Consider the following 26,464-nt stretch of genomic DNA (forward strand, 5'->3'; position numbering starts at 1 on the left):
TCATTAGCCTCGTGCCAGCTTTTCCTTTCATTTTGCCCCAAGTTTCTGTTTTTCTATCTCATTGCAATCCACATTGCTCTGTACTCTTCCTGTCTATGTCAAAATCTAATTGAAACTAATTCTGTGCTAATTGAATTTAATTTTTTTTTAGGGTTTGCAACCTGGGCTTGACTCCTTTTGATTAAATCTGCAGGATGCAAATTTGCTGTGCTGTCCACCAACCTGTTAATCCATTGTGTTGTACTGTTTTCCTGCAGACTGTGGAAAACCTTCCAAATGTTTTTGGTAGCAATTCAAAGGCTCAACTTGCAGCCAAGACTGTGTTTAATTTATCTCATCGTCATGGTGACATTCTTCGAGAAGGATGGAAGAACATTGTGGAAGCAATGCTGCAGCTTTTCCGTGCCGAGCTATTGCCCAAAGCCATGGTGGAGGTAAGCATTTTCTCCTCTCATCATTCAGTTAAATTCTGATCAATAGTTGTTACCTGTGCGCAGAGAAGAAAATTGACATGTTTATCACAAAAATAAATGCCACTGTGTGTTTTCAATTTTTAAAAAATATGCTAACCTATGGCAAATGTATAACAGAAATCCAGATAGCTTTTGATGTATCGACAAAAGCATGTTAAATATTTCACAGTACATTTTTCAGAAAGTGGTGACATAATTTTTAGATCTCTCCTAAAATATTGAAATAAAATAATAGTAGAAGAAAGCAAAACTCTAATCTAATGATGTCCATACTATGCAAATTAATGAAATAAAAATTAATACTTAGAAATGTGCATTCATTTTTGAAAATAGTATGCCACATAGTGAGTTCCAGGAATTCTTTCAGTCATCTACAGATTGATATAACCAGCATAACTCTGCCCCGAATATTGAAAGCACAGTGTGATATCATTTCACTGGTACTGTACGAGACAATTTTCTCATTCTGATTAAATTAGTTGACAGAATGATTGCAACGTCTCATAACATTATACATCAAATGTCACAGCGAGAAATTGTAGCTCTGAACCATCTATAAACTGCAACATCAAAATCTGAACAGAACCAAAATTGGTTGATTTCTTTAGAACCCATTATTCAGAGCTCTCACTGGAATATGAGAGATTCTGAAGGGTGCTTGACAGTAGATACAGAACAGTTATTTTCCCAGCTGAAAATGTGGAATATAGACCAAGAATAAGGACTTGATCATTTACTGCTGAGATGGGAAAGGAATTGTAATGTATGTTGGAGCAGATATCTGATTTAATCTTGCTTTAATTCTCAATTCTTAACTTGAAGGCTGTGCAAGGCCAGTGTATTAAAGGAAGGAACAAAAGGTGAAGTCACTCCTTTAACTTTGTCATTAAAAGACAGCTAATGAATTTAATGCCAGTGTTAAAGATCTAAAAGAAGTGACAAGCATACAAAGGTTCTCTCATTTTGGCTTTGAAAAGAACTTTAAAAAGGCCTAAATGAATAACAGAGTTTCACAATAGGAGAGAACAATGTGGAATGAGTGGAAGAATTGATTGGGACAGAAAATTTTAGACCAGAGGACTGATGAAGAAGCAGAGAATGAGAAAATGAAGTACTAATGCTGAGGTTTGAGTTGAGCACATTGCAGATCCTCAAGGATGGAAAGTTGGATTCACATGAGATGAGGCAGTCAATGTGTTACCCAATGTGATGTTCACCCACACTGAATGGCATTGTTAACAAATAGATCTAGTCTGCTTTTGCTCAACAGCAAACTAGGTTATTCAGGATTTTAAACAGAAACAGATATTATGCAATGTATTGCTACGTTTATAACCCTAAACTTTGCTTTTAGAGTCAGAGACATACAGCACAGATACAGCCCCTTCGGTCCAACCAGTCCTTGCCGACCATAATCCCAAATTTCTTATTCATGTACTTCTCTAACTGTCTTAAATGTTGTAACTGTACCCGCATCCACCATTGATGAAATGAAGGACACATGACCTGTACAAAGAAACTTTATGCAGAATTGGCAAAAGGATGCAATAATTTTAGCTTTTTAGTTTCCAGTATCTGCTTTATACCTTTTGTTTATGTTTTCTCTAATCTGTTTTAAGGCAGTGGTTCAATCTTTGTGCAGTTGGGGTGGAGTATTATGGAATGTAGGCTGGCAACATGTGAATGAGAAGAACCATAGTTCTGTGTTAAAAGGCTGATATTACTGTAATTATAGCCAAATTAGTACCAATTTATGCTTCCATGATTATCAGGAAGTTCTTAATCTGATGTCCTAAACACTTAGCATTGGAAATTCAGTTCTTCACTGATACAAAATGCTGGTTATGTTAATCTGTTGAAATTTGAGCACAATATTAATCTCAGATACATTAACAGGCTGTCATGATTTAAAATTTGCTAAGTGCTAAATTAGCTTTAAATGCTTTGAATTGACTTGTTTATTTCAGCCTGTCGAGTCAAAGATCCCAGTTAATTCCTTTGTCAAAAACTCTGTCATAATTTGAGAAACCGATTTCAGTAAAAGGCATTTCAAACTCTAAATTGTTGTGTTTCTTTTGATTTCAATCTAACACTAATCAGTATTGTAATAATTATAGCCTTGTAGAAATACACATTTTTTCTCAGTGAAATTCCATTGTAGCGGGGCTGGAATGATTGTAAAGTTATCCTCTCGAAAGTGTTGGGCCAACAGTTTATATTCAGGCAGGAATGGTTGGAATCATGAATAGTTTTAGTGCAAGCTGTGTCTTTGTAATACTGCTGGAATTTCATTTTATGATGTGGTTTGACTTGTGTGTTTTAAGTAAAATTTAGTATAGTGCATTATCCTTGCTCATCACCCCAAGATGAAGTGTTTTACTATGTTCCCCATATTAGATTAGTGCAGCAGAAAAGTTGGTTGAGTATACAGGGGTTGTAAGCTGTAGGGCCAATCAAGACCTTCAGAGAAAAAGTGATGAAATCATTTTGAGTAATAATAATAATATTTGAGTGCAACTGGTGAGCTTCATTTGCTTTGTAAATGTCACTGAATTTGAAGGGAGATTAATTTCAGGGCAATGTCAAAAACAGCATCAGGATGATGCTGCTGAGCAATGCATTGTTATAGTTGATGCCAGTGATCATGTTCTGTTCATAGTGATGACGGCTTTAGATTTGAAAACTTCTTACCTTCAATAAGGATGATTTCTCATTTTTACAAACATGCCTGAAGTTCTGAACCTTCTTTGTGTGGCATGCATACTTCAATTCGCTTGTATCTCCACCTGTTGAGTGTTTACACTTCTATTTATTCCTTCATGGAATGGAAATGTTGCTGAGCCCTTATCGAGAGCAATTAGGGATGCATAATAAATGCTAGCCAAATCGATGATGTCCACATCCCATTAACATATTAATAACCAAGTAACTCTAACCAAATGAAAAGAAATCAAAGGAAGTGCTTTAATAAGTAAAGACTAGTCATTATTATCTAACTTTGCTTATAACAGTGTGACATTGCCACCTGCTGTTCAATTCCCAGATCGTTGATAGTCAATATTTCTGAATCTTTTTCTTCTGATTAAATAGGTCTGTTAAAAGCTTATGAAAAGTTCTTTCCAAATAGAAGTGGAGACAGCAGCCATGTATAACATTCTCCTGTTAAGATATGAAATAACATTGAAACGCTGACAGAGGTTTCCAGATCTTAATTGTTTTGAAAACCTGATCATTTTGATATGAAGTAATGTTTTATTCTTTCCATTGCTGTTTAATCTTCTTAATTGCTGTTGTACTTGTCTTGCATTACATAATTACTTAGTTATGCTGACAGTTTTAGCTTAAAGCCATTTCTAAACTTAAGAACAAAGTTATTTAACTTAAATGCAAATGACCAATTATGATGCTGTAAATCAATTTGTTTGTGTAGGTTGAAGACTTTGTTGAACCCAATGGGAAAATCTCTCTCCAGCGTGAAGAAACCCCCTCAAATCGGTAGGATTTACTCCATTGAGTGACTAAAATTGTCCTTGACTTTGATGTTAGATTTGCAGTGTTATTTGGCAATTAGCTGTGGTCTAAAAAGGACCATTAAACATTCAACTCCAGTAGAGAGAGAATTTGTTAAATGTAATTTGAGGGGCTCCAATCACCCAGCATGGAGCAAGGTGTAGAGGCAGGGCCAGCATGATCTACCAGAATTGTGATGAGGTGTCATTCTATGTCACAGCCTCATCAACTGAGCACCACCCTCTCTCCCTTCAACTCTCGAATTACAAAGCCAAAATTGTTTCAGACGTTTACTTGTCCTGTCCATTCATTTTGATATGGAGAAAATGTGCAAATTGGTGTTTGTTTGCATTGCTGTAGGGAAGTTGAAACCTACTGTAGTGCTCAAGTAAGGAAGAAAGTAACTAAATTCAGAAGGAAGCTTGAGGGAGAAAAGGTAGGGACGTAGAGGGGTTGACTTGATAGCTGGAGAGAAATGTGTTGAGAGATATTGATGAGAGCAAAATGTGAGTGGGAAGATGAGGTTAGGCACACGGGAGCAGGAGGGTGTAGGAAAAGAAGAGTGGAGGGGAATTGTAGGGGAACAGAGGGAATGGAAGATGTTTGGCTAATTATTTGAGGGGACACATTCACTGAGTTTCATTACAGACCTGCAGCTTCCAAAAACCGCAACCACCTTTTTTTCACTCATCTGTTAGGTTTTTTTCAATAAATAAACAAAATTGTTTCTCTTTGAACAAAAAAAAGTCAACTTAATTCCCTGTGAATCTTCTTTTGTGTTACAATTCAGCAGTTGTCCAGCCAATTTTAATCTTAAAATACTGGACAATTCTGGACAGTTAGTAGTGAAATGTGGGTTGAGCAGAGGGGACAGCAGTGGGAGTGCTGAGCAGTTTCTTAGAGTTTGAGTTAATGTTGTTAGATGGAAGTGGACGAAGGATGAATTTTATGTTCATTGCTTTGTCATGATATTCTGCTCCACCTTCACTTTTTGGGTGACAAACAAGCAGGATATGTACTAAATGGTATTAAGAGTTCATAGTTCAATATGTTGTTCTATTCCATTCTTGTTATTTAAAGCTACCATTGTAAAATGAGTTCTGTAAAATATATCGATCTGATATTAGATATTTTGTGCTACGCTGTAAACTTCTTGGACAGTGTGGTTTTGGGAAAAAAAAGTGCATTTCTAAAAATACATTTTGAGTTAGTTCGAGTGATTTCAAATATTATGTACTCAACCTGACCACATTTTCAACAAAGATGGACAGCACCCTTTAATGGCTTAAATTATTTTGAAATTTCTGCTACAATTTTTGTACAGCTTTTTGACAAAAAATATTTTCAGAATTTGTAGAGGCTGATATGTTTTCTTTTGGATTGCAGTGGAGAGTCCACAGTCCTCAGCTTTGTTAGTTGGCTCACATTAAGCGGTAATGAGCAATCCAGCCTGAGGGGACCATCTATAGAGAATGAAGAGGCCAAACAAGCAGCTCTGGAATGCATTAAGGTAAATTTACTTCATGCTGCTTCACTGCCTGGAAGATCTTTTTTGACTTGGAAGATGGTGTAAATTTGGTGGATGTTTGTAGTTGCTAATTATTAAATGCAGCTTAATCTTCGATGAAACTTGTGGTTTGAGAATAGGAAAATGGCACTTTCTTATCAATAGTTCATCAGCTCAGACTTACTGCATTATTTCATTTACGATTTTTTCTTTCTTTCTCCCATTAATTTTGTTTATATCATTTTTAATGATCTTTTAATGGGTTGGGTGAGGATCAGCCTGAATTTTATTCTGAATATATCCTTATTAATAGAGATCCAGAAGAATTTAAATGGTTCTCTTCCCAATGCGTGTTTACACTCAATAATAAAGGGAGGAGGTGATCACACATCAGTGACAGATTTTGAATTTAAATTGTGTAAATATCAGCATGCTCTGGGTAATGGCACCCTATGTAAATGCAACAATATGTGCCTTTAATAAAGGTAAAGTTGCCATAGTCTTACCAGACCATAGGGCTACTCTAACTTTTTAACTGGACAGCAGATCGACAATTGCAGCAGCACATCATTTTCCAACTGTTTATCTCCTTCTACAGAATCAGCAGACCCAACTTCACCTTTCCCATCCAAAGATACTAGAGGAGCCACAAAACCAATCTTTCAAAGTCATTATAATATAATGGTAGCGCACTTTCTTGTAGTTGCTGTACCCTGAACTTGTTTCAGTTTTACAATCTCCTTCCTTACATTCTGTAAAAAAAAATTTAATTGACATTTACTTAAAAAAAATCCGATTCATATCCTGTTCTTTTTCCTCCAAAATTCGAGATATTCATGTCATGTGATTATTTTGCAAACAATTTCATATTATTTGACTTCAAGTCACAGCAGTATGTATTTGTTAGCTGAATATATGTTTGGCAGCATGGTATGCTATTCAGGTGAGTGACAATTAGTCATAAAAGCTGAAATCCCTGGAGAAACTCAGCCGTTTTGGCAGCATCTCTGGAGAGAAAATAGACTTAAAGTTTTGAGTCCAGTGACCCTTCAGAATTCTGTTTTCTTTCCACAGATGCTGCCAGAACGGCTGAGTTTCTCCAGGAATTTCAGTTTTTGTTTAAGATTTCTAGAATTGGTAGTTCTTCGTTTTATTTGAGTGACAACAAATGACAGCTGATCTTAGAACCTTCAGCTTTCTGATTTGACTTTTTCATTTTAGCAATGTGACCCTGAAAAGCTGATTACAGAGAGCAAATTCCTTCAGCTCGAGTCTCTTCAAGAATTGATGAAGGTAATTTATAAACAATACACAAATGGGGATCGTCAGTGCAAGTGTTTCAAGATGGTATTGGGTCTTAAGCATGGTCAGCTGCTAATGTATCCTGTCCCGGTAAAATGATTGTAATGAGGTAAATCCAAGCAATTACTTATTTGTCACAAAGATTGATGAATGTTGTTGGAGGACAAGTTGCAAGAATTTGGTAAGGAGTTCAACAGATTAGGGTGTATAATTGATGCACATTACAGGGGCACACCATATTGAACAAACATTTTTTAAAATAAAATTACAGGATTGGCCATGTTGCAGTCATGATGTAACACTAGCTTAATTTTAATATTTATTCTTTGGAAATTTATAAGCTTGTTTTGATTAGAAAAGCTTTATTTTGGCCGTATTCCATGTTAAAACGTGTTTTTCTAATCTGGAATTTCATCAGGCTCTCATTTCTGTGACACCAGATGAGGAGACCTATGATGAAGAAGATGCTGCATTTTGCTTGGAGATGCTGCTGCGGATAGTGCTGGAGAACAGGTAATTGGGAAGCAGTTGGCCCATTTCAAGTTTGTCAATCTGTGATTAATCTCAGAAGCTAAATGCAAATCAGATTTATTGTCACTGAAGCATAGAGCAGAAAAAAAATCTGTCCCTTCATTTGATTCTTTTTGTTGTGGGGGTGTTGGAGAGTATGACAATGTCTCGCCAATTGTTCCAGACAAGTTCTCCTTTATTTTCTGGATGAAACTGACAAGTATTAGCATATATTTTCTTAGTTAACAGCCCATCACTGAAGTTTAGCTAATCTGTGCAAGTTCTTATATTTTAATACACACTCGTGAAGTATAGAGAAACCAGATTTCCAGAGACATACAAGAAACTGTTTGCAATTTTGAAAATTGCATTTCGTAAGTTACTTTAGGTGATTCAGGTGGAGATGATGAAATATATCACCAGAATCCTTATTATGCTAATAAGATGCTTTCTTTTATCAGGAACATATTGTTTGAAAGTCATTTATCACAACTTCCTGGTCCAGTTATTAAAGATATATTTAATATTTGAGAAAGTGGTGAGCAATGCTTAATTTACTTTGTCCTTTGTTATTCCTTGTTTAGCTTTGTCAGGGTTTAATCAGCAGCCATATTGTGGGCCTTCCCCTATTGAGTATCTAATTGAAAGTGGGGCCAAGATGTTACAGAAAATAGCAGATTTCCTATTTATACATGATTTTTACAGCACAATTCTGTTGCTTTGCTTTCCTTCGAATAAAGGTTCTCTATGCTCCTTGAATCAACTTGGAGTTTCAATTTTGGGACCAAATATCCGGCTTCTTTGTGTGGCAGTGTTGGGTAATCTTAAGACTAGTAAAACATCATATTCTGTTATAGCTAACCAGACAGTTTATTCTTAAGTGTTTCTTCTTCCAGTTTTCCAGGAAAAGAGTAACAAAATGACACCAATGAAAAATGAGATTACTTTTAAGTCCTCTTTCCTAACTAGTTGATTACATGATAGGTTAGGTTCAGCAGTTCCCCTCCTTGGAACCACATGTGTTAGTTATTTCTGCCATGTCTATGCCAGAGTTCCCGGTTTTCATATCATATTTTATTCTTTGCCCTTGCTTTTGAAGGGCATTCAGGCAGATAGAATAATGGTGAGAATTGTCAAATGGGTTTTGGGATTCTCCAATGCTTTACGTAAATGGATCTAAGTTATTATCTAATGTCGCCAATTGGCAATCATTGGAATTTAGAAACACCACCTTCACCCACAGATGCCAAGTGGATGAGCTATGTTGACCTCCTTCCGAAGATGCCAGCAGTCTTGAGTTTATTTGATTCACTCCATGTGATATCAAGAAAAGGCTTGAGGATTTGGATACTGCAGTGGGCAGATGCAATGAGCCAAAAACCTTTTCTCTGAAGCATAACAGTTCAGTGATTCCATAACCATTGACCAGAAATTGAATTAGACCAGACATATATGGCTAAAAGAGCAGGTCAAAGGCTGAGAATACTGCACTAACTCTCCACTAAAGTATACTCCTGTGTACCACCCAAAAGGCAGAATTCGGGAATGTGATGTGGTAGTCTACACTTGGCTGGATTCATGCAGTTCCAACAATACCATCCAAGCCAAAGCAGTCCTTTCAATTGGCACCACATCCACCGCCATTAACATTCAGTCCCTGTAATATAGTACAGTAGCAGCAATGTGTACCATTGTCAAACTTTACATGAGAGGCCGCATTTGATTTTTTTTCTCTTTCATTCAAGAAATTAGTGAGCTAGTTTTGGAAACATAAAATTTGCTGCAACAGTAAATGAAGTTGCAGAAAAATGTCCAAACTGATAATTTTTATTTTTAAATTAGTTATTAATAAAAATGACCATTAAATAAGGCCAAGCAGGAGAAAGAGCTAATAAAATCACCTTTGTCTTTTTCAGTTAAGAAGCAGAATTAAAGAGAGAAACAAAAGTCTATAGCCTAAGTCCTGATCACTAAAGAAGGGGGTCAGAACATAGTTTTAAGGTCAGAGGGAAAAGACTTTAAAAAAGAACTGCGGGGTGACTTTCTCAGCAGAGGGTGGTACAGGTATAGAATGAGTTGCCAGAGGAAGTGGTGGAGGCTGGTACGATTACAACATTTAAAAGGCATCTGGATGAATATATGACAGGAGGGGTTTAGAGGGATATGAGCCAAATGCTGGCAAAAATCATATTGGGATGTCTGGTCAGTGTGGATGAGTTGAATCAAAAGGTTTGTTTCCATGCTGTATGACTGACTGAGCCAAGCTGAAGATTTGGGTTTAACTAACACTGACTTTGGTTTGAACTAACACTGACTTTGGTTTGTCTCTGGTTAGTTCACACTCCATGCTGACCTTGGTGAAATTCATGTGAAAATAGGCTACCTTCTAATCTAGGTTCTCCTCTTATAGCCTTCATTGTGGACCTGGGTAGAGGGATCGAGTGACACAATATTACCTGTCAGTCACTTGAGCCAGTGACATTTGATGATTAATATCAGCACGGGTGTGTCTGTTCTCTCTTCTTCCCCTACAAACTGGCCATGTACCAACCTGGCTATCTGATTCTCTTACATCAAGTTCTACCTTCATTACCCTCCCCTTTTAAACCAATGAAATCTTCCCAATCCCTGTTCTGCAGATTTGCCACTTCCATGCTTCAAATTGACTGAAACCACTTTTTGTACTGCTCAAATTAGTAGATTTCTCTCCCTTGTTTGCTGCTGATACACACTTAGAGAGTTTGTCTCTTTTCAAAATCTTCTAGTTATACTTGCATACAGTTTGAACAATATCTTGAGTGAGTCACATTGGGTGCCTGGGTGGGCTGCATTGGGACCCAGAAACTGCCTGCAAGGTAAGCCTGATCAAGGAGCAATGCAGCAACTCATCAAGGCTCCTTTGACAACAGTTTCCAAACCCATGATTTCTAACACCAAGAAGAACAAGGGTAGCAGATGTATTTGAACGTCACCACCTGCAAAGTTCCACTGTAAACAATGCACCATCCTCACCATCTTTGGATGAAAATCCTGGAACTCTGGCAGCACATAGGTTTACTTATACCAAATGGACTGTGGCAGTTTAAGAAGGCAGCTTACCACCACCAACTTCTCAAGGGCAGTAAAAGCAGGCCTGGCCAATGGCTCCTGCACCTATGAACAAAAATTAAAATACTCACCAGTCAAGAAGACTTTTATGGAGTACCTCTGCAACTGCAGGGATTCACATTTCTCCCACTCCTATGATTACTTCAGCAAAACCTGAATGAAGATGTGATTTTCTTTTATTTAAACCCTTTTTTTTCTTCTTCCATCCTAAAGAGATCGAGTTTCATTCGTCTGGCAGACTGTACGAGATCACCTCTACCAGTTGACTGTTCATGCAACAGAGCAGTGCTTTCTTGTGGAAAGAGCAGTTGTCGGTCTTCTCCGCCTGGCAATACGGTTACTGCGCAGAGAGGAGATCAGTCAACAGGTATTGAGAGAAACTGCAACTGAACTTATAATAATTGAAGCTTTAAATTATTCTTTTTAACTTCAATTTGTTAACCCAGCCCTTTATTAATGGGCATTGATTGGATGTTTAAGTTTAACTTTGCAACTTAGGGCGAGATTTTAACTTGCTTAAAACCCATTCGCTTGTTGAGTTAAAACTGAACCAATGGAGTGAGAGAATATTGGAGCAAAGAGCTGTTGGCCCTTTGCACATGTCCACTTGGAAGAAAGCTTAATCATATTTCCATCCCTTTATCCATAGCCTTTTCAAATTGAATTTTCAAGATATTTTAGCCCCTTGTCTTAATCAAGAAATAAAAAAAAAACTTCTTTATTTTCTCCGAACCCATAATAATTTTGAGCAGTCTACCCTAACCTCCTTTGTTCTACTGTAGAGAGTTCTTAGCTAAAACTTTCATTCTTGGTGTTAATCTCTTGTCTGGTCTTTCCATGACCTTGACATCCTTCCCCAAATAAGGTGGCTAAATGACTGCCCAGCCAATAAGTTATGTAGTTTTTGCGTTATTTCTCTTAGATTTAACTCAACTAGATTCTTCCAAGTGGAAATGGGGAATCATTGGAATAGCAGCTATACAATTATCTTTCACAGAAAACCATCTTTTCAGCTACTTCAATTCTCTGCAACGCAGAGTTGATGCAGAAGGAATCACTTTTGGACTGACTAAGATACTTGCTGCAGCTTCTTGACTTTCATCTGTCAGAAAAGGCAAAGACCATTAGGCCAACCTCATGGGTATTTAGGAAAATTCAGTGATGTCAATGGGAGAATTTTTTTTAACTGACACAAAGATAATGTGGAATATTTTGTACTCAATAAGATGTTTCTACTGCAGACTAGTGCTGTTCAATTTGATTAGCAACAAATGCACAAACATTGACACCCTCCACCACTGATTTACAAGTAGCAGCAGTGTGAATCATCTAGAAGATGCTCTGTAACAACTCTCCAATGTTCCTTAGCACCTTCCAAATCAGTGAACACTAGCCTCGGGAAGCATAAGGGCAGCTATATAGAAACAATGTATAAACATCTGCAAATTCTCCTCCAAGCCACTAACTATTCTGATTTGGAAATCTATTACTGTTTGTTCACTATTTCTAGTCAAAATCCTGGAATTCCCTACCAAATAGTATTGTGGGTGTCCTTGTACCAAAAAGACTATGGTGCTTCAAGAAGGCATCGCACCACCACCTTCTCAAGGATAATTAGGGATGGGTAATAAATACCAGCGATGCCTAAATCCCCTGAATGACACTGTTATAAAAATTTGAGCACTACATATGAAACTCAGCAGATTTGATGTCTGGTAAAACACACTTCACTCTACCCCAGAATCCCTCAGTCACAGGTTTGTAAATATCTTGTCAGTACTCCTACGCAAACAGGAAGTTGATTATTTGATTTTACAGAGACTCTGAAAAAGAGAGAGTATATAAATTATTTGAGTAAATCTACTGCTTTCTTTCAAATAAAACTTTATTTTGTTCCTTCATGTCATGAGTACTCAACATAATCCAATGAGAACTCATTGGAGGAGTGAAGAATCCAATCAACAGTTCCTGAGTCATTTGTGATTTTTATTTGTGTACTCCCGTGATATGTTATCTAATGGCAGTTTTAATTAAGTTTCAAATACCAGAATAAAATCAATTGAATGAGTTTTTATGTAGAATATTCACTTAATTTTTTTCAGGTGCTGCTGTCCCTACGAGTTCTCCTCACGATGAAGCCAACTGTATTGTCAAGAGTGAGCCGACAAATTGCATATGGTCTACATGAGCTGTTGAAGACCAATGCTGCCAATATTCACTCTAGTGATGATTGGTGTACCTTGTTTACGCTCTTAGAATGTATTGGAGCAGGAGTCAAACCTCCACCTGCTCTACAGATAACATCAGGAGTCGATAGCCATGATGCAGGTTAGATTTACAGAATTACTCAGTAAGAAGCCTCAGTGCTGTTACAGGGATAAGCTTTGCTTGCTGATAAACAGCTGGTGTTTGCTTCATTTCAGCTGTTTAAAAACAGCAGGAACATGAGTAAAGGTAAGGGGAGGCAAAAATACAAGAACCGAAAGAGAATGGTATTCACCTGGTGCTTCAGCTACTTTTCATTGTAAATAGAGGCTTAAGAATCATCTTACTTGGTATGTTTTATAAGACCCCTTTAATTTAGAAATAACTCAATTAATACTGCTTGATCCAAATGTTGAATTTGACCTGAGCTTATAAGTATAAATAATGGCAGATCTAATGATTGATAAGTAGGTTGTAACATTAATGCCAAGAAAGATAATTAAATTTAAACGGTGAGTGATGTTTTCATTTTAAATGATATGAAGGAGGAAACTGGAGCAGTGTTTTGTAATAATTAAACATTTAATATCCTTATCCATTTAGTGATAACAAAAATGACAAATATTATATAATTAGTGCTCTTCAATGAGAGAGTATTGCTGAGGTTTTGCAGCTAATGGAAAATGCCTGTTAAATATTTGCAGCTTAGAACAGCTGAGAAAGATATTTTCCTTCTTAGATATACAGATTTTGCTTGTTTTATTAAAAAAAAAGCCTTCCTCAAGAATTTCTCAAGTTTGGTTTTTAAAGAGTACAATTCCCCCTACTACTGCTTTCTTGTTGTAAGTCTCAAAGTACATGTTACTGCACAGTGAGCAGGAGATGATCTACTTTTGAGTCTTTGGATCAAAGTTCACTCTGCGTTACTGAGTGTTTGAACTTCTGTGTAAATGAACACAATGTCTGCAGTACTCCCACTGATCATATCTGCGATATCTTAGGATGTAGGCGGTTCAACTGATTCAATGTAGGTCCACATATGGAGGTGTGGTTTTCAAATATATTTTAGTGCATCAAAATAAGTATTACAGCAATGCACTAAAGTTTCCTTTCTAGGTCGGTCATATTGGAAAATCAGTGTACAAATGCTGTGAAATTGTCTGATTTGCAGATTTGTATATTTAAGGTCAGCTAAGATTTGGTCAGCCTCAATCCAACTTCTCAAGAGTAAATGACCAGAATTCATTAGATTCTGCATCCTGAACACCTGGATCCTTATGTTAGAAGCACAATACAGATTTATTAATTGAGATTTGTACTTGAGCTGGCCTTGTGCTAATAGCAATAAGCTGAGGTTTTTGAAGCTCTTGTTTTAGAGAAATAGGGAAAACTTTCATTGTTTTCTGCCTATGTGCAGACTGAGCTGAGTGGCTGGTTTCATGTTGAGTTGCATGTAAAGTGCTTATCTCCTTCAGTTTACAGGAGTTGATAGCATCAGTGATGGCTTGCCTTCATATGGTGCCTTTGAACTAAACCTAAAGCAATGTGTTTCAGAGGAGAGCTATCATAGGAACATGGCTATTCAACCAAAAAGTGGGTGATGAAGCTTGGCCAAAGATCTTAGTTTTAAAGGGGGTTTTGAGGGAGGAGTAAGATGAAAAAGAGGGGTAGTGAATTTCTGGATGGACAATAGCAGGCTTACTGATGGCCATGTAAGGAAAATGGAGGTTAGAATATTATGAAAAATGACAAAATCTGACTTGAGATTCTCACCTGGTAGTGGTGAAAGGACAAGCTTTTCAAAACCATTATATGGTAATGTTTCTGTAAATTTGTACCATGCAAAACAGCAAGATCCCAGAATTCACAGGTTTGGGACGTGCATCTTATTGGTGAAATGCAGTGCGGTTCAGCTGTTGACTGATGTAAAAATAAACAACAATTATTTCTGTGTTCTTCTTTCCCCTCCCATCAAAAAGAAAATACATCAATACTTAGCATAAACCTTCAACACATTTTTTGCTGATTGATGCTATTGTGTTTCTTTACAGGTGCACAATCTGACAGTGAAATTGTATCTTACCATCCCAATGAAGTTAGTTCAGATCGTGGCTACACTTCAGACTCTGAAGTCTACACTGAACACGGCAAGCAGACTAAGGTACACCGCTCCGCCACTGATGTTGACATTGCCAGCAGTGGCTGGTTGGTGGTGAGTTGCACACTAGTGAACAATACACATTTCAATTTTTAGATATTTCCATGTTCAAGAAGCTATTGCAAAAAAAAGTTAAAACTGATTACAGTTCAATGAACAAGTAATGTTCAACCTGCAATAGCACAATCAAAATAGCATAAATGCTGAGATAGCACTGAATACCACCTTCACCTTGACCTGTGGATATTAAATGCATTTGTCCATGAAAGTGTAGCCTCCACTAAACTACAAATCACAAAAGGAACTCTTTGTTTCAACTCTTAGAACGAAACTATCCACTTAGTCTCTCTCCCTTCCCTTTCTTCGCAAGCTTGTAAATTCCACCTTTTTAAGCAATTTCTTTTTGAAAGTACTGCCACCCTTTCAGGCACTGCATTACAGATAACATCTCAGTGCATTTTTGAAAGAGGTCGCCTCATCTCTTCTCTGGATCTTTTGCCAACTCCCTAAATTTCTGTCATCAGGTTACCGTGGAAACGGTTTCAACTGAAGCAGTTCCCACCCTGTATAGGAAAAGCATGCTATTTATACATTTGTTTCAACCTGTCTACAAAGTTAAGACTTTTCTTTCTCCATGCCAGCTAACCTGTAATTTTGCAGCTGTTGCCCGCTGAGCTTTGAATTCTTTCATGGGATGTCATATTTGCTGGCAAAGTTGGTATATGTCGCTCATCCCTAATTACATTTACACTAAATGCATTGCTAGTCCATTTGAGAGGTTAGTTAAGACTTACCTGCAAGGTTAAAGGATAGATCAGTTGAGACATGGTAGCAGATATTTATTTTCGAAAATACAGAACTAATGCGTTCTAATGGAGAAGGAAAATTCAAAGGGGAGTAACCCCCACTTGTGGGTGTTAAAGAAGTTAAAGATAGTATCAAACTTGGGGAAAAAGCATATAATTAGCAACTGGAAGTAGTAGGTCAGAAGATTGTACAGAATTTCAAGAAAAAGTAAATATTAATAAAAATATGAATGAGGGAACAATTAGAGTATGAGAGAAAGCTGTCCAGAAATATGAGAACAGATCGTAAGATCTTCTGTCAATTTTACAAAGAAAACCAGTTAACAAAAGTGAGGGAATTTGAATGATTAATAATGAAAAATAAATAGATGGCATATAAATTATCAGGTATTTTACGTTGGTTTTCATCAGAGAGCATATTGAGCTCAGAGAGCTCCAGAATTAGCTGTAGACCAGGAAACTGAAGAGGAGAAATTCCAAATTACAATCATCAAGGGCGTTGTACTCAGCAAATTGTTCAATTCATAGACTGACAAGAGCTTAGATCATGACGGACTTCACCCTGTGATTTTAAAATTAGTGGCTAGCGGGATAGTACATGAATTGGTTTAACGCATCGGTTTTGATTTTTCATGACTTTGTAAATTTGGGAAAGGTTCCATCAGGTTAGAACATGAGGATAGATGCAGAAAGCATAAAGTACACAAACCAATTTTGCTTTAGATTTTAACATTTTAGAAGCTATTGTTAAAGAGATTATGGTAGGGCACTGAGAAAAATTGAAGATAGCGAGGCAGAGTTAACTTGGTTTTGTGAAAGGGAAATCATGTTTCACCAAATTATTGAGGTTGTTGGAGGAAGTAACGTGCTATGGATAAAGGGGAAAATGTTAAATTTACTATTTTTGGAATTCCAAGGCATTTGATAATGTACCTCAAAGGTATTGTGGAAAATAAAAGCTCATAGTGCAGGGATAACATATTGGCATGGATAGAAGATTGGTAGTCAGGAATCCAAGAATTCTTTTCTGGTTGACAGGATGTAATGAATGGTGTGCCATAGGGATTAGAGCAATCACCTTTTGCAATTTATGCAAGTGTTGGATGAAGGGATGAAGAAAAGGTTGCTATATTTTCTGATGGCACAACAACAGAAAGAAAAATAAGGTGTAAAGAGAACATAAGGAAGCTACAAAGCGATGTATTGAAAGCAAAATACTGTGGATGATCAAGATCTGAAATGGAAACAAATACTGAAAAAAAAAATGCAGCGTCTGTGAAGAGAGAAAAAGTTCACATTTCAAGTTCAAAATGACACTACTTCAGAACTGCATATCCCACAAAGGAATATAGGTAGGTTAAGTGAATTAACAAGGGTGTGGCAAATGGAGTATAAAGTGGAAAAGTATGAAATTGGCTGTTTCGGCAGGAAGAATACAAAATAAACAAGTTATTTAAATGATGAGAGATTGCAGAGGTTTCTGGATGTCCTGGTGAATGAAATGCAAACTGTTTGTTTGCAAGTACAGCAAAAAATAATTAGGAAAGTCAATAAAATATTATTTATTGCAAGAGGAATTGAATACAAAAGTAGTGGCAGTATGCTTCAGTTATACAGAGTAAGGGTGAGACCACATCTGGACTACAATATTCGGGGGTAGCATTTTGGTTCAGTGGTTAGCATGCTGCCTCACAGCGCCAGGGACCCGGGTTCAATTGCAGCCTTGGGAGATTATCTGTGTAGTTTATATGTTCTTCCTGTGTCTGCATGCATTTTCTCTGGGTGCTCCGGTTTCCTCCTATAGTCCAAAGATGTGCAAGTTAAATGGATTGCCCATGGTAAATTGCCCATACTGTCCAGGGATGTGCAGGCCCTACAGATTAGCCATGGGAAGTGCAGGGTTATGTGGATAGGGTGGGTCTAGGTGGGATGCTCTTCAAAGGTTGGTGTGGACTGGATGGGTCAAATGGACTCTTTCCGCACTGTAAGGATTCTGATATTGGTCTCCTTATTCAAGGATTTAAATGCATTGGAAGCAGCTAAGAGAAGGTTTATCAGATTGATACCTCGAATGGATGCCGTTTGGTGAGGGAAGGTTGAACAAGCCAGATCTTTATCTGCTGGAGTTCAGAAAAGTAAAAACAGATTTGTTTGAAACATATAAGTTCAGAAGGATCTTAATGAGATAGTTAAGATGATACACCCTCGTTGGGACAGTATAGAACGGTATGTCAATTTTAAAAATCACTGGTGGCCTACCTAAAACAGGGAACAGCAACATTTTTTGAGTGTTTTGAGTCTTTGGATCTTTTTTCTTAAAAAGCAATTTGAATAATTAAGAGTCCTACAGCACGGAGACTGGCCCTTAGGCCCAGACTGGTCCACGCTGACCAAAATGTCTATCCACTCCACCCCATTTCCCTGCACTTGGCCCATATCCTTCTAACTTTATTGCTGGAACAGCACAGCAGGTCAGGCAGCATCCAGGGAACAGGAGATTCGACGTTTCGGGCACAGGCCCTTCTTCAAGGGCCTGTGCCCGAAACGTCGAATCTCCTGTTCCCTGGATGCTGCCTGACCTGCTGTGCTGTTCCAGGATTTAAAGTTTCAACTTTGATCTCCAGTATCTGCAGACCTCACTTTCTCCCCATATCCTTCTAAACCACTTTCACTGGCAACTCATTCCATATGTGTACCACCCTCTCTGTAAAAATGTTGCCCCTCAGGTTCCCTTCTATTCTTTTCCCTCTAACATTTAACTGATGCCCTCTAGTCCTCGAATCCCCAACCCTGGGAAAAGGCCTGAGTGCATTCAGCCTAGAGTGCATTCAGCTTATCCGTGCCTCTCATGACCTTATACACTTCTATAAGGTCCCCCCTCAATCTCCTGCTCTCCAAATAAAAAAAAAGTCTGAGCTTTTCCATTCTGCCCCAGTAACTTGGACCATTGAGTCCTGGCAACATCCTTGTAAATTTCTTCCAGTTTAATAACTAAAGCAGAATCTTTGAATATTTTCAGGACAGTGCTGATCGTTGATAAGTGAGGGAGTGCAAGGTTATCGGGGTAGATAGGAATGTAGATTTGAGATAACAATCCAATCAGCCATGAACTTATTGAATCGGTGAGCAGGTTCAAGAGGGCAAGTAGCCTATTTCTGCTGTTCATTTGTATGTGCACATGGAGTCAGAAATAGGCCAGACCAGGTAAAGATGGCAGATTTCCTTCCCTGAAGTGCATTAGTGATCCAAACGGAATTGTTTCATGGTCACTGTTAATGGACAGTTCAGATTGAGTTAACTGAATTTAAATACCACCACCTGCTGTGGAGCCCAAATCCCCAGCCTCTGGATGAGTGATCTAGAGCCATTGTCAGTATGATCACCGCCCCATCTCTGCTGTCAGGATTGGCTTTTGGACTTTGTAATGAAATATTAGTTGGAGTCCTATCTGCCAATACAATGTTAGAGCGTTCATTCCGTCAGACAGTGCTGCATTTGAGCCCAGGTTATTGGGTTATCCAAACATCAACAGAGTCCTAACAGTCTGTGGGCATAGTGGGAAATTTATTCATGGGTTTTTTTTTTGTTTAAGGACTTTCTTTTTGGCACTAACATCTGGCATTTCTGGAAGACCTTTTGGCGAAAATCATCAACAATAAATAGGAAACTGCCAGTTATCCTTGGTGTGACCTGAGAAAATGAACACTGTGGAGTTGATGGGCAGAGGACACTGGCCACAGTACACCTTTCTCCGCCATCTGTCACACCCACAATTCTAGCAAATGGATAATTTTTTGAGCTGGCTCTTTAATGGCATTTGTGAGCCAGCTAAACAATAGGAATATTTTATGCTGCCTTTGTTTTGAATGCTTCTGCTGTCTATTATATTGTATTCCCCACAGGCACGGGACTCTGGGAAATTGCCAAAACTGATCTTTTTGACAGTCTTTTGGTCTTCATTGAATGATATTCTGAATGGGATTGAAATTGTTTCTTTTTCCACTTTGTAATAACAGAAAATTTCAGATTAGATTTGTTGGTTTCCAAGTACTGAAACATTCTCCTCAAATAATTATTACTACCATTTTTACAGAGAATGAAGTATTTTTGAATTGACGGTTATGTAATGTAAATAATTTTAGTATTTCTTAGAACAGATTACAGGACAATATTTGAGAATTAACTGCTTCTGTGAATTAATTGCCTGTGAAGTGTTAATGCTGCACCATTCAATCAGCTGCTGTGGTGGGATTTGAACCAGTGTCTCTAGTGCGTTAGCTTGAGCCTTTGGGTTATGAGTTCATTGACATTAATTATATTCCACCACATCTCCATAATTGGAAGTTAAATTTTTTTCACATATTGAAGGAAGAGTAATCCATTTTTTACTCTCCTTAGCTACAGAAAATAGGAATACTGCACTTCTAGACGGTGCTTTCTTTTCTATTTTTCTTATTTAGGAATATGCTAATTTAGCCTGAGAAGATAATATGTAATGTAACTTTAAGTAACTGTGTTAATGAAGTAAATATCAAGATTTGATGTATTACTTTGAAAGTCAAAGCAGATTTCCTACTATTTATGTGTCTGCACTCTGACTCATGCCAAACCTTGTTTGTCCATTGCCCCATGCTCCCTAAGTTACTCAGTCCTTCAATGCTTAGAATTTAAAACACTCATCTTTTCTTGAGATCCCTTCAGGGACTTACCCACCACCTGCTTAGAACTCTTGAGAACTCTCAGCTCCACTAATTCTTGCCTCCTGCATATCGTTGTAGGTCTGCAATAATCAGTAGCTAGATGACAATTGTATCATGCTGGACATTGCCCTGTATGTGAAATGATGAACCAAGAATTGTATTTTGTTTGATATTTTATAAAGTCGTATTGTTCAGGATGATGTTGTTTGCAGGTGGGGAAAGATGATTTAGATCTCAGCAAACCTGGCCAAGGTACAAAGCAGACGACTCCTCCTTTGGTCAATCAGTACAGCCTCACCCTCGGGCAGGATATGGGCTCACATGACACAAAGTCGCTCATCAAGTGTGTGGAATCACTGTCGTTTATTGTGAGGGATGCTGCTCACGTGACGCCAGAAAACTTTGAACTCGGTGTTAAAACGATTCGCATCTTTGTGGAAGCAAATCTCAACGGTGGTATGTTTGTACAAGCTTTTTCCCCACTTTGTATTTTTTTTCAAAAAGATGTGTTCTTCATGTCCAGCAAATCATAACTACTTTGGAGACTGGTGGTCTATAGTTGTATTGTGCAAATGTATGTTTGAAGTACCTTTGCTTATATTGCATGTGTAAAATATTTTACACTGAAGGGAGTGCATGATACTAAAGCATGCTACCAAAGCCGCAGTTCTATTTGTAACTGATTGGACAACACTTGGTCAAGGAAATTTGATTTAAAGAAACAAATCGATATGTGACCATTATGCTTAAAAAACTCTAAGGGCCATTAATTTCAGAGTATGCCCCCTTATTCTGAGGGGCTTTTGTGGTGCATTAGTAGTGTCCCTAGCTCTGGGCCAGCAGGCCTAAGTTCAAGTCCCAAATGTCATAACATTTCTGAGGAGATTGATTAGAAATTATCTATCCACTTGTAATGCTTTTGTTCAATGTAGTCAGTAGTTACACTGCAAAACTTCTTTACAGAAAGTCACGCTGTTTTCCTGTCAAATGTGTTTTGGCTGGAAATGGCTATTCAGTTCCCAAATGGTTGAATATTTGTCAGATTTGTTTTTATACTGTTTGTCTTCATTAGCTTATGTGTATCTTTTAGATGCTTGTCGCAAATATACTTAACCATACTTTTAAAAACATTTTTACCATACAGTAACATTAGCCTCGCTAGTGATGTATTGATGCACAGATGACAATATATTAGAACTACGTCCTGAATGAGGTGGCTTAGATTTAACAATGTTTGGAATATAAATGAAAATATTGTGCTCAGAGACCCTTTGCATTTTTAAATATACCAAGTTTATTTTAAATAAATCAAGATAGCAATCTTATAGTTGTATCAAGAGAATGAGCAGTCTCTCAAAGTTTGTGTTATCCCTCTCCAATTACTTTTTCATTCGAAGGTTCTTTGCTCAATCCCAAACGATTTTATGTTCTAGTTTTTCTTATTTCTAAATAGCACTGTTTCTAAAATTTGTGTTGCCTTATTGCAGGCTATAAAACACATGAAAGAAAATCTAAAACATACAAGTTTGACAAATCCAACCGTTTGAAGAAGAAACAAAAGGAGAAGGAGAGTTCCATGAAACGCTCAAAGACTTTTAACCATCGCCCATTGCGATCACATAGTGACGATGATGAGGATGACAGTGTACCAGCAAGTTACCACACTGTGTCATTACAGGTTAGTCAGGATGTAAGTATAGCAGATCTTTCCCATTCCTGTGCTTGGTTCAAGCTATCTAGTATCAGCTTAGAATCTGATTTTTGGCTTTATTCCACTCACCCTCCTCTTTTGCTCCAAAACTTCTGTCATTTTGTCCATTAAATGATCAGATTATTCTGTCCTCATTCTTCCTGTTAATTGTCCCAGTCTCCTCCCTACCTTGGAATATGTTATGCAGGTTATCTCTTCTGATTATCTGAACGTATCACCAAATGGTAGTAATAACCAATCATTCTTGGGCATCTTATTATTGTAAGTTTGTTGATCCCCTTCCTCTTAGCTACGTTTTCAGAATTTAAAAACTGCATGTGCTTCAGGTGGATGAATAAATAAGTTCAGGTTTTATTTAAGTTGAGAAGCCTGTTGAAGCTGTCTTTTGATTATTTTCAGTGTCGGAGAGCTGTATACCCAAGCTCTCCTGCAGATGAGCAATGGTCACAGTAGATGATGCTGCTCTCGATGTGGTCTCCTTTACGTTGGGGAGACAGGACGCCAACTTGTGAAACATTTCAGAGAACATCTCCGGGGCAGACGCACTAAACAGCCACACCACTCTGTGGCTCAACACTTCAACTCCCCCTCCTAATCTGCCAAGGACATGCAGGTCCTGGGCCTCCTCCATCCTCAAACTGTAGCCACCCAACACCTGGAGGAGGAACACCACATCTTCCACCTTGGGACCCTCCATCCACACGGGATCATTATAGATTTTACCAGTTTTCCCATTTTCCCCTTCCCCACCTTATCCCAGATCCAGCCTTCCAACTCTCCATTGCCTTCTTGAACTGTCCTAGCTGTCCATCTTCCTTCCCAACTATCCACTCCACCCTTCTCTCTGACTTATCACCCTCACCTACCTATCGCTGCCAGCTACCTCCCCCAATCCCACTTCTCCCCTCCCATTCATCTCTCAGCCTCCTTGGGCCACCCCCTCATTCCTGATGAAGAGCTTATGCTCAAAACATCAACTGTCCTGTTCGTCTGATGCAGCCTGACCTGCTGTGCTTTTCCAGCACCACACACTTTTTGAATCTGATCTCCAGCATCTGCAGTCTTCACTTCCTCCTGTTTATTTTAGATTGTACTGTATCATTATTACTGAAGTGACGTGATTCAATCAAGTAGTGTTCTGCATGTAAATGAGTTTGTTATTTTTACTACAGCAGGGTATTAAAATTGTTCAGTTGTAGGCATTGCAGCTCAGGAAAGCACAAATGATCAGAGAAGGGGTACAGTGCAGTTACCAGAATGAGATTGTGACTAAAAAGGTTGAATTATGAGGATGGTGGCATGGATGAGGTTTGTATTCCCTCACCTATAGAAGATTAGGACATGATTTAATTGAGTGCATAAGGTGACTAAAAGGATTAGAGTAGATAGAGAGCTACTATTTCTCCTGGAGTCCAGTACACAGAGGTGTGGCCTTCAAATTAGAGCTAGCTCATTGAGCAGTGATGTCAGAAATCACTTCTTCACATAAACTGATCTTAAAAAGCCATTGAGGATGAGGATCATTTAAAGGTTTTTGAGATTTTTGTTAGATCAGGATATTACAAGTCATGGATCCAAGGGCAGTAAATGAGATTCTTATACAGATTAACCATGATTTCATTCAATGGCAAGAGATTCAAGAGATTAAATGTCCACCTTATCTTCCTGTAGATTTAAACAAAAACATTGCATTTCTATCCATCAGTACTCGCTTGTAGGTAATTCTATCTATCACAATTATTTGTGTGCGTTTCCTTCTCTTTCAGCTTCTGGATTTGATGCATACACTCCACACTAGGGCTGCCAGTATTTATAGCTCATGGGCTGAGGAACAGCGCCACTTGGAGTCAGCAGGAAGGAAAATTGAAGCTGATGCCAAAACCTTATGGTCTAATTGCTGGTGTCCACTGTTGCAAGGTAAGTCAGAGCTGCAGGAGCATAGAGCAATTGATTGTTCACATGTTTTCTTAATGGGAGCACCTTCTACTTTCCAAGAGCTCAGATGAAATTGACCAGTATTATGCCTATTTCAATTAATAAAGACTTTTCTAAACAAGACATAATTATATGTGAGCCTTGTAAAGCAATCATCTAATTTTCCAGTCATTACCCAAGCATATAAGGATTCTAGGATTGGAAAATTTGATCTTGTAATCCCTGAATAATTCGTCCCTCTCTGCTGTGCACAATATGTGGGAAACACAGCTCCTGAGTAAGCAGGGACTAAAGAGTTCACAATAAGGTGTGGGAGCAGTCAGAGAGCGTTAAATGAAGACTCTGTGCATTGGCTACTGATTTTACAGGGAAGGATTGCTTACCTTTTTTCCAAACATATTCAGTACATTTTTAAATATGTATGTCAGACACAATTGGCATATGAATTTTCTTGTTTCTAACTGCATATGAGTTGCACTTCAAGGCTACAATTGTCTAAAGTTGCTGCTCTCCCAGCATTACTTCAGCTAGATTTGGGTTGCTTGACAAAATTACATTAACATTACTGTGAAGCCAAAGCTGCTTTATGTTGCCAAACTGCAAGGTGTAACTGGAATAGTAAATTTCCAAATAAAGCTAAAATTCATTAAGTTTCAAGTATGCATTCATGGGATATGGTGCCTGATGGTCAGCACTAACTTGCCTTGAGATGTTGGACAAATGGATACAGCAGTTCCCCTTGATTCTCATTCTTGAAAGAATAAGTGGAGTCATGCCAGAATACTTTTCCACCTCAATGAGTTTAGGATGGGAGAGATATCAAGAAACAGAATCTTCTTTTGTAGAACAAAAACAGAAATTTTTGGAAAAACCTACCAGATCTGGAATCATCTGAGGAGAGAAAGCAGAGTTAATGTTTCAGGTCCAGTGACCTCACCTTCTTGGGCTCTTGTTGGCTGTGCATCATTTTCTTGAATAATCCTTTCCTGACAAAATATACTTCTGCCTTTTTGTGCGTTTCTTATCCTTCATTGATGCACTTTTTGATTCAAGTGGGTCTTTGCATTTCCAAGTTTATGGTAAGAAAGGTAATTGGCTATAATGGAAGATGACCCTACAATTTCCTTGGAGATTCGTATAGTTTATTAAGACAGAAAATTGAGATGCACAAACATGTTAAACTGTTGTACTAAGTAGCTGTGGCAGAGTATATATTATAACCTATCCAGAGTTATTTGACTCTTACTCTTCAGTATCTGTCTCTTCAGGCATTGCTTGGCTTTGCTGTGATGCCAGACGTCAAGTCAGAATGCAAGCACTTACTTACCTACAGAGAGCACTGTTAGTACACGACCTACAAACACTGGATGCTTTGGAATGGGAATCTTGCTTTAACAAGGTACTAATCAAGCACCCACGTTTCGTCAAGTTGAAAATATTAATTCTTTTTAAATTTTAAATTGAAAACCCTGCAGCTTTTACAAATCTACTTTAAGTTCTGTGATTTGTTTGCATAGGTGTTATTCCCACTATTGACTAAACTGTTAGAAAATATCAGCCCAGCTGATGTTGGAGGAATGGAAGAGACCAGAATGAGAGCTTCGACTCTGCTTTGCAAAGTGAGTTTGTCACCCTTGAGTGAAAGCTTTTAATTGAACATACTACAGGAAATAATGCTGGTAATTGCTCAGATATTGTACATTGGTGTGTGTTTGCCACATTACTTTGTTACACTAATCGGAAACCAGTGGATGTTTTGTATGGGGTGTAGGTTATTCAGTAAGATAATTAATAAACATTTCATTGTTTTTTACATTTACATAGTACACAAAGCAATGTACACTGCTGGGTAATGTTGGGTTTGTACATCATTGATGGCTTTGGAGCAGTTTTCATTAGCCAACTGTTTGCATTTTATAATCAACCAGAGTCTCCTATGTGGAGGTGGGGGAGGAAGACGATAATACACAAAGCTGAAAATGGGATGTAATTGGGCTGGGAAGTCCACCCTGTCATTTTCAACTCTGCTTTGGCCTCTGCAGGAAGCGAACATCTTTCACTGCAAAGTTTTAATTTTCACTCATCAGCCAATTTAATCAGATTTTGTTTTAAAAACACTTGATATTGAATCTATTGTGATTTTTATCTTCGTCCAAAAATGAACTCAATAGAATGTTGAGTCTTATTCTGTATCTTCCATCACATCATAATTTTGTATTGATTAGTTGGCAACAATAAGTATAATTTCTGAAATTGAGAAATATAGCTACATGGTCTACAGATGATGGGGTACTTTCTCTTTATTAGAGCATTCCCATAAATAACTAGTTTGTCAATTTCTGACACAAAATCTATTTCCAATTGTGCAGCTCCAAAATGGTTGTTTTCGCACATCAGATCACCTGTTCAGTGATGTGCCTGTAAGATCCTTCGTTGTCAATTGTTATTCATCAAAAGTGGAAAGGAACATTCTCATAAGCTCCAAGTATAAAATGGTACTATCTGAGCCTAGCAATTATTCTGATTTGCTTGTAGAGGT

The 26,464-nt window shown here is 37.8% G+C and overlaps 1 protein-coding gene and 1 long non-coding RNA gene across 13 annotated transcripts in view; one reads left to right on the forward strand and one right to left on the reverse strand.

Annotated features, from left to right (window-relative positions):
- The window catches only part of gbf1 (golgi brefeldin A resistant guanine nucleotide exchange factor 1), a 289,880-nt gene that overhangs the window by 256,942 nt on the left and 6,474 nt on the right, over positions 1-26,464 (forward strand). For 9 of the 12 annotated variants that reach the window (XM_043679174.1, XM_043679175.1, XM_043679177.1 and 6 more), the window contains 13 exons: positions 258-434; positions 3,904-3,968; positions 5,370-5,493; positions 6,712-6,783; positions 7,211-7,305; positions 10,624-10,777; positions 12,513-12,738; positions 14,667-14,827; positions 20,492-20,735; positions 21,767-21,969; positions 23,757-23,907; positions 25,194-25,324; positions 25,443-25,544. In XM_043679174.1, the coding sequence (XP_043535109.1) occupies positions 258-434; positions 3,904-3,968; positions 5,370-5,493; positions 6,712-6,783; positions 7,211-7,305; positions 10,624-10,777; positions 12,513-12,738; positions 14,667-14,827; positions 20,492-20,735; positions 21,767-21,969; positions 23,757-23,907; positions 25,194-25,324; positions 25,443-25,544 (1,905 nt within the window). The remainder of the gene's footprint in view (positions 1-257; positions 435-3,903; positions 3,969-5,369; positions 5,494-6,711; positions 6,784-7,210; positions 7,306-10,623; positions 10,778-12,512; positions 12,739-14,666; positions 14,828-20,491; positions 20,736-21,766; positions 21,970-23,756; positions 23,908-25,193; positions 25,325-25,442; positions 25,545-26,464) is intronic. The other 3 variants (XM_043679176.1, XM_043679186.1, XM_043679179.1) reach the window with 2 other exon arrangements.
- Positions 403-14,673, reverse strand: LOC122541936. Its single transcript, XR_006309721.1, has 3 exons — positions 14,389-14,673; positions 10,482-10,750; positions 403-487 (listed from the first exon to the last, which is right to left on the reverse strand). It is a non-coding gene; the product is annotated as an uncharacterized LOC122541936 (long non-coding RNA).

This window comes from Chiloscyllium plagiosum, chromosome 38 (assembly GCF_004010195.1).
Source record: "Chiloscyllium plagiosum isolate BGI_BamShark_2017 chromosome 38, ASM401019v2, whole genome shotgun sequence".
Classification (NCBI taxonomy): domain Eukaryota; kingdom Metazoa; phylum Chordata; class Chondrichthyes; order Orectolobiformes; family Hemiscylliidae; genus Chiloscyllium; species Chiloscyllium plagiosum.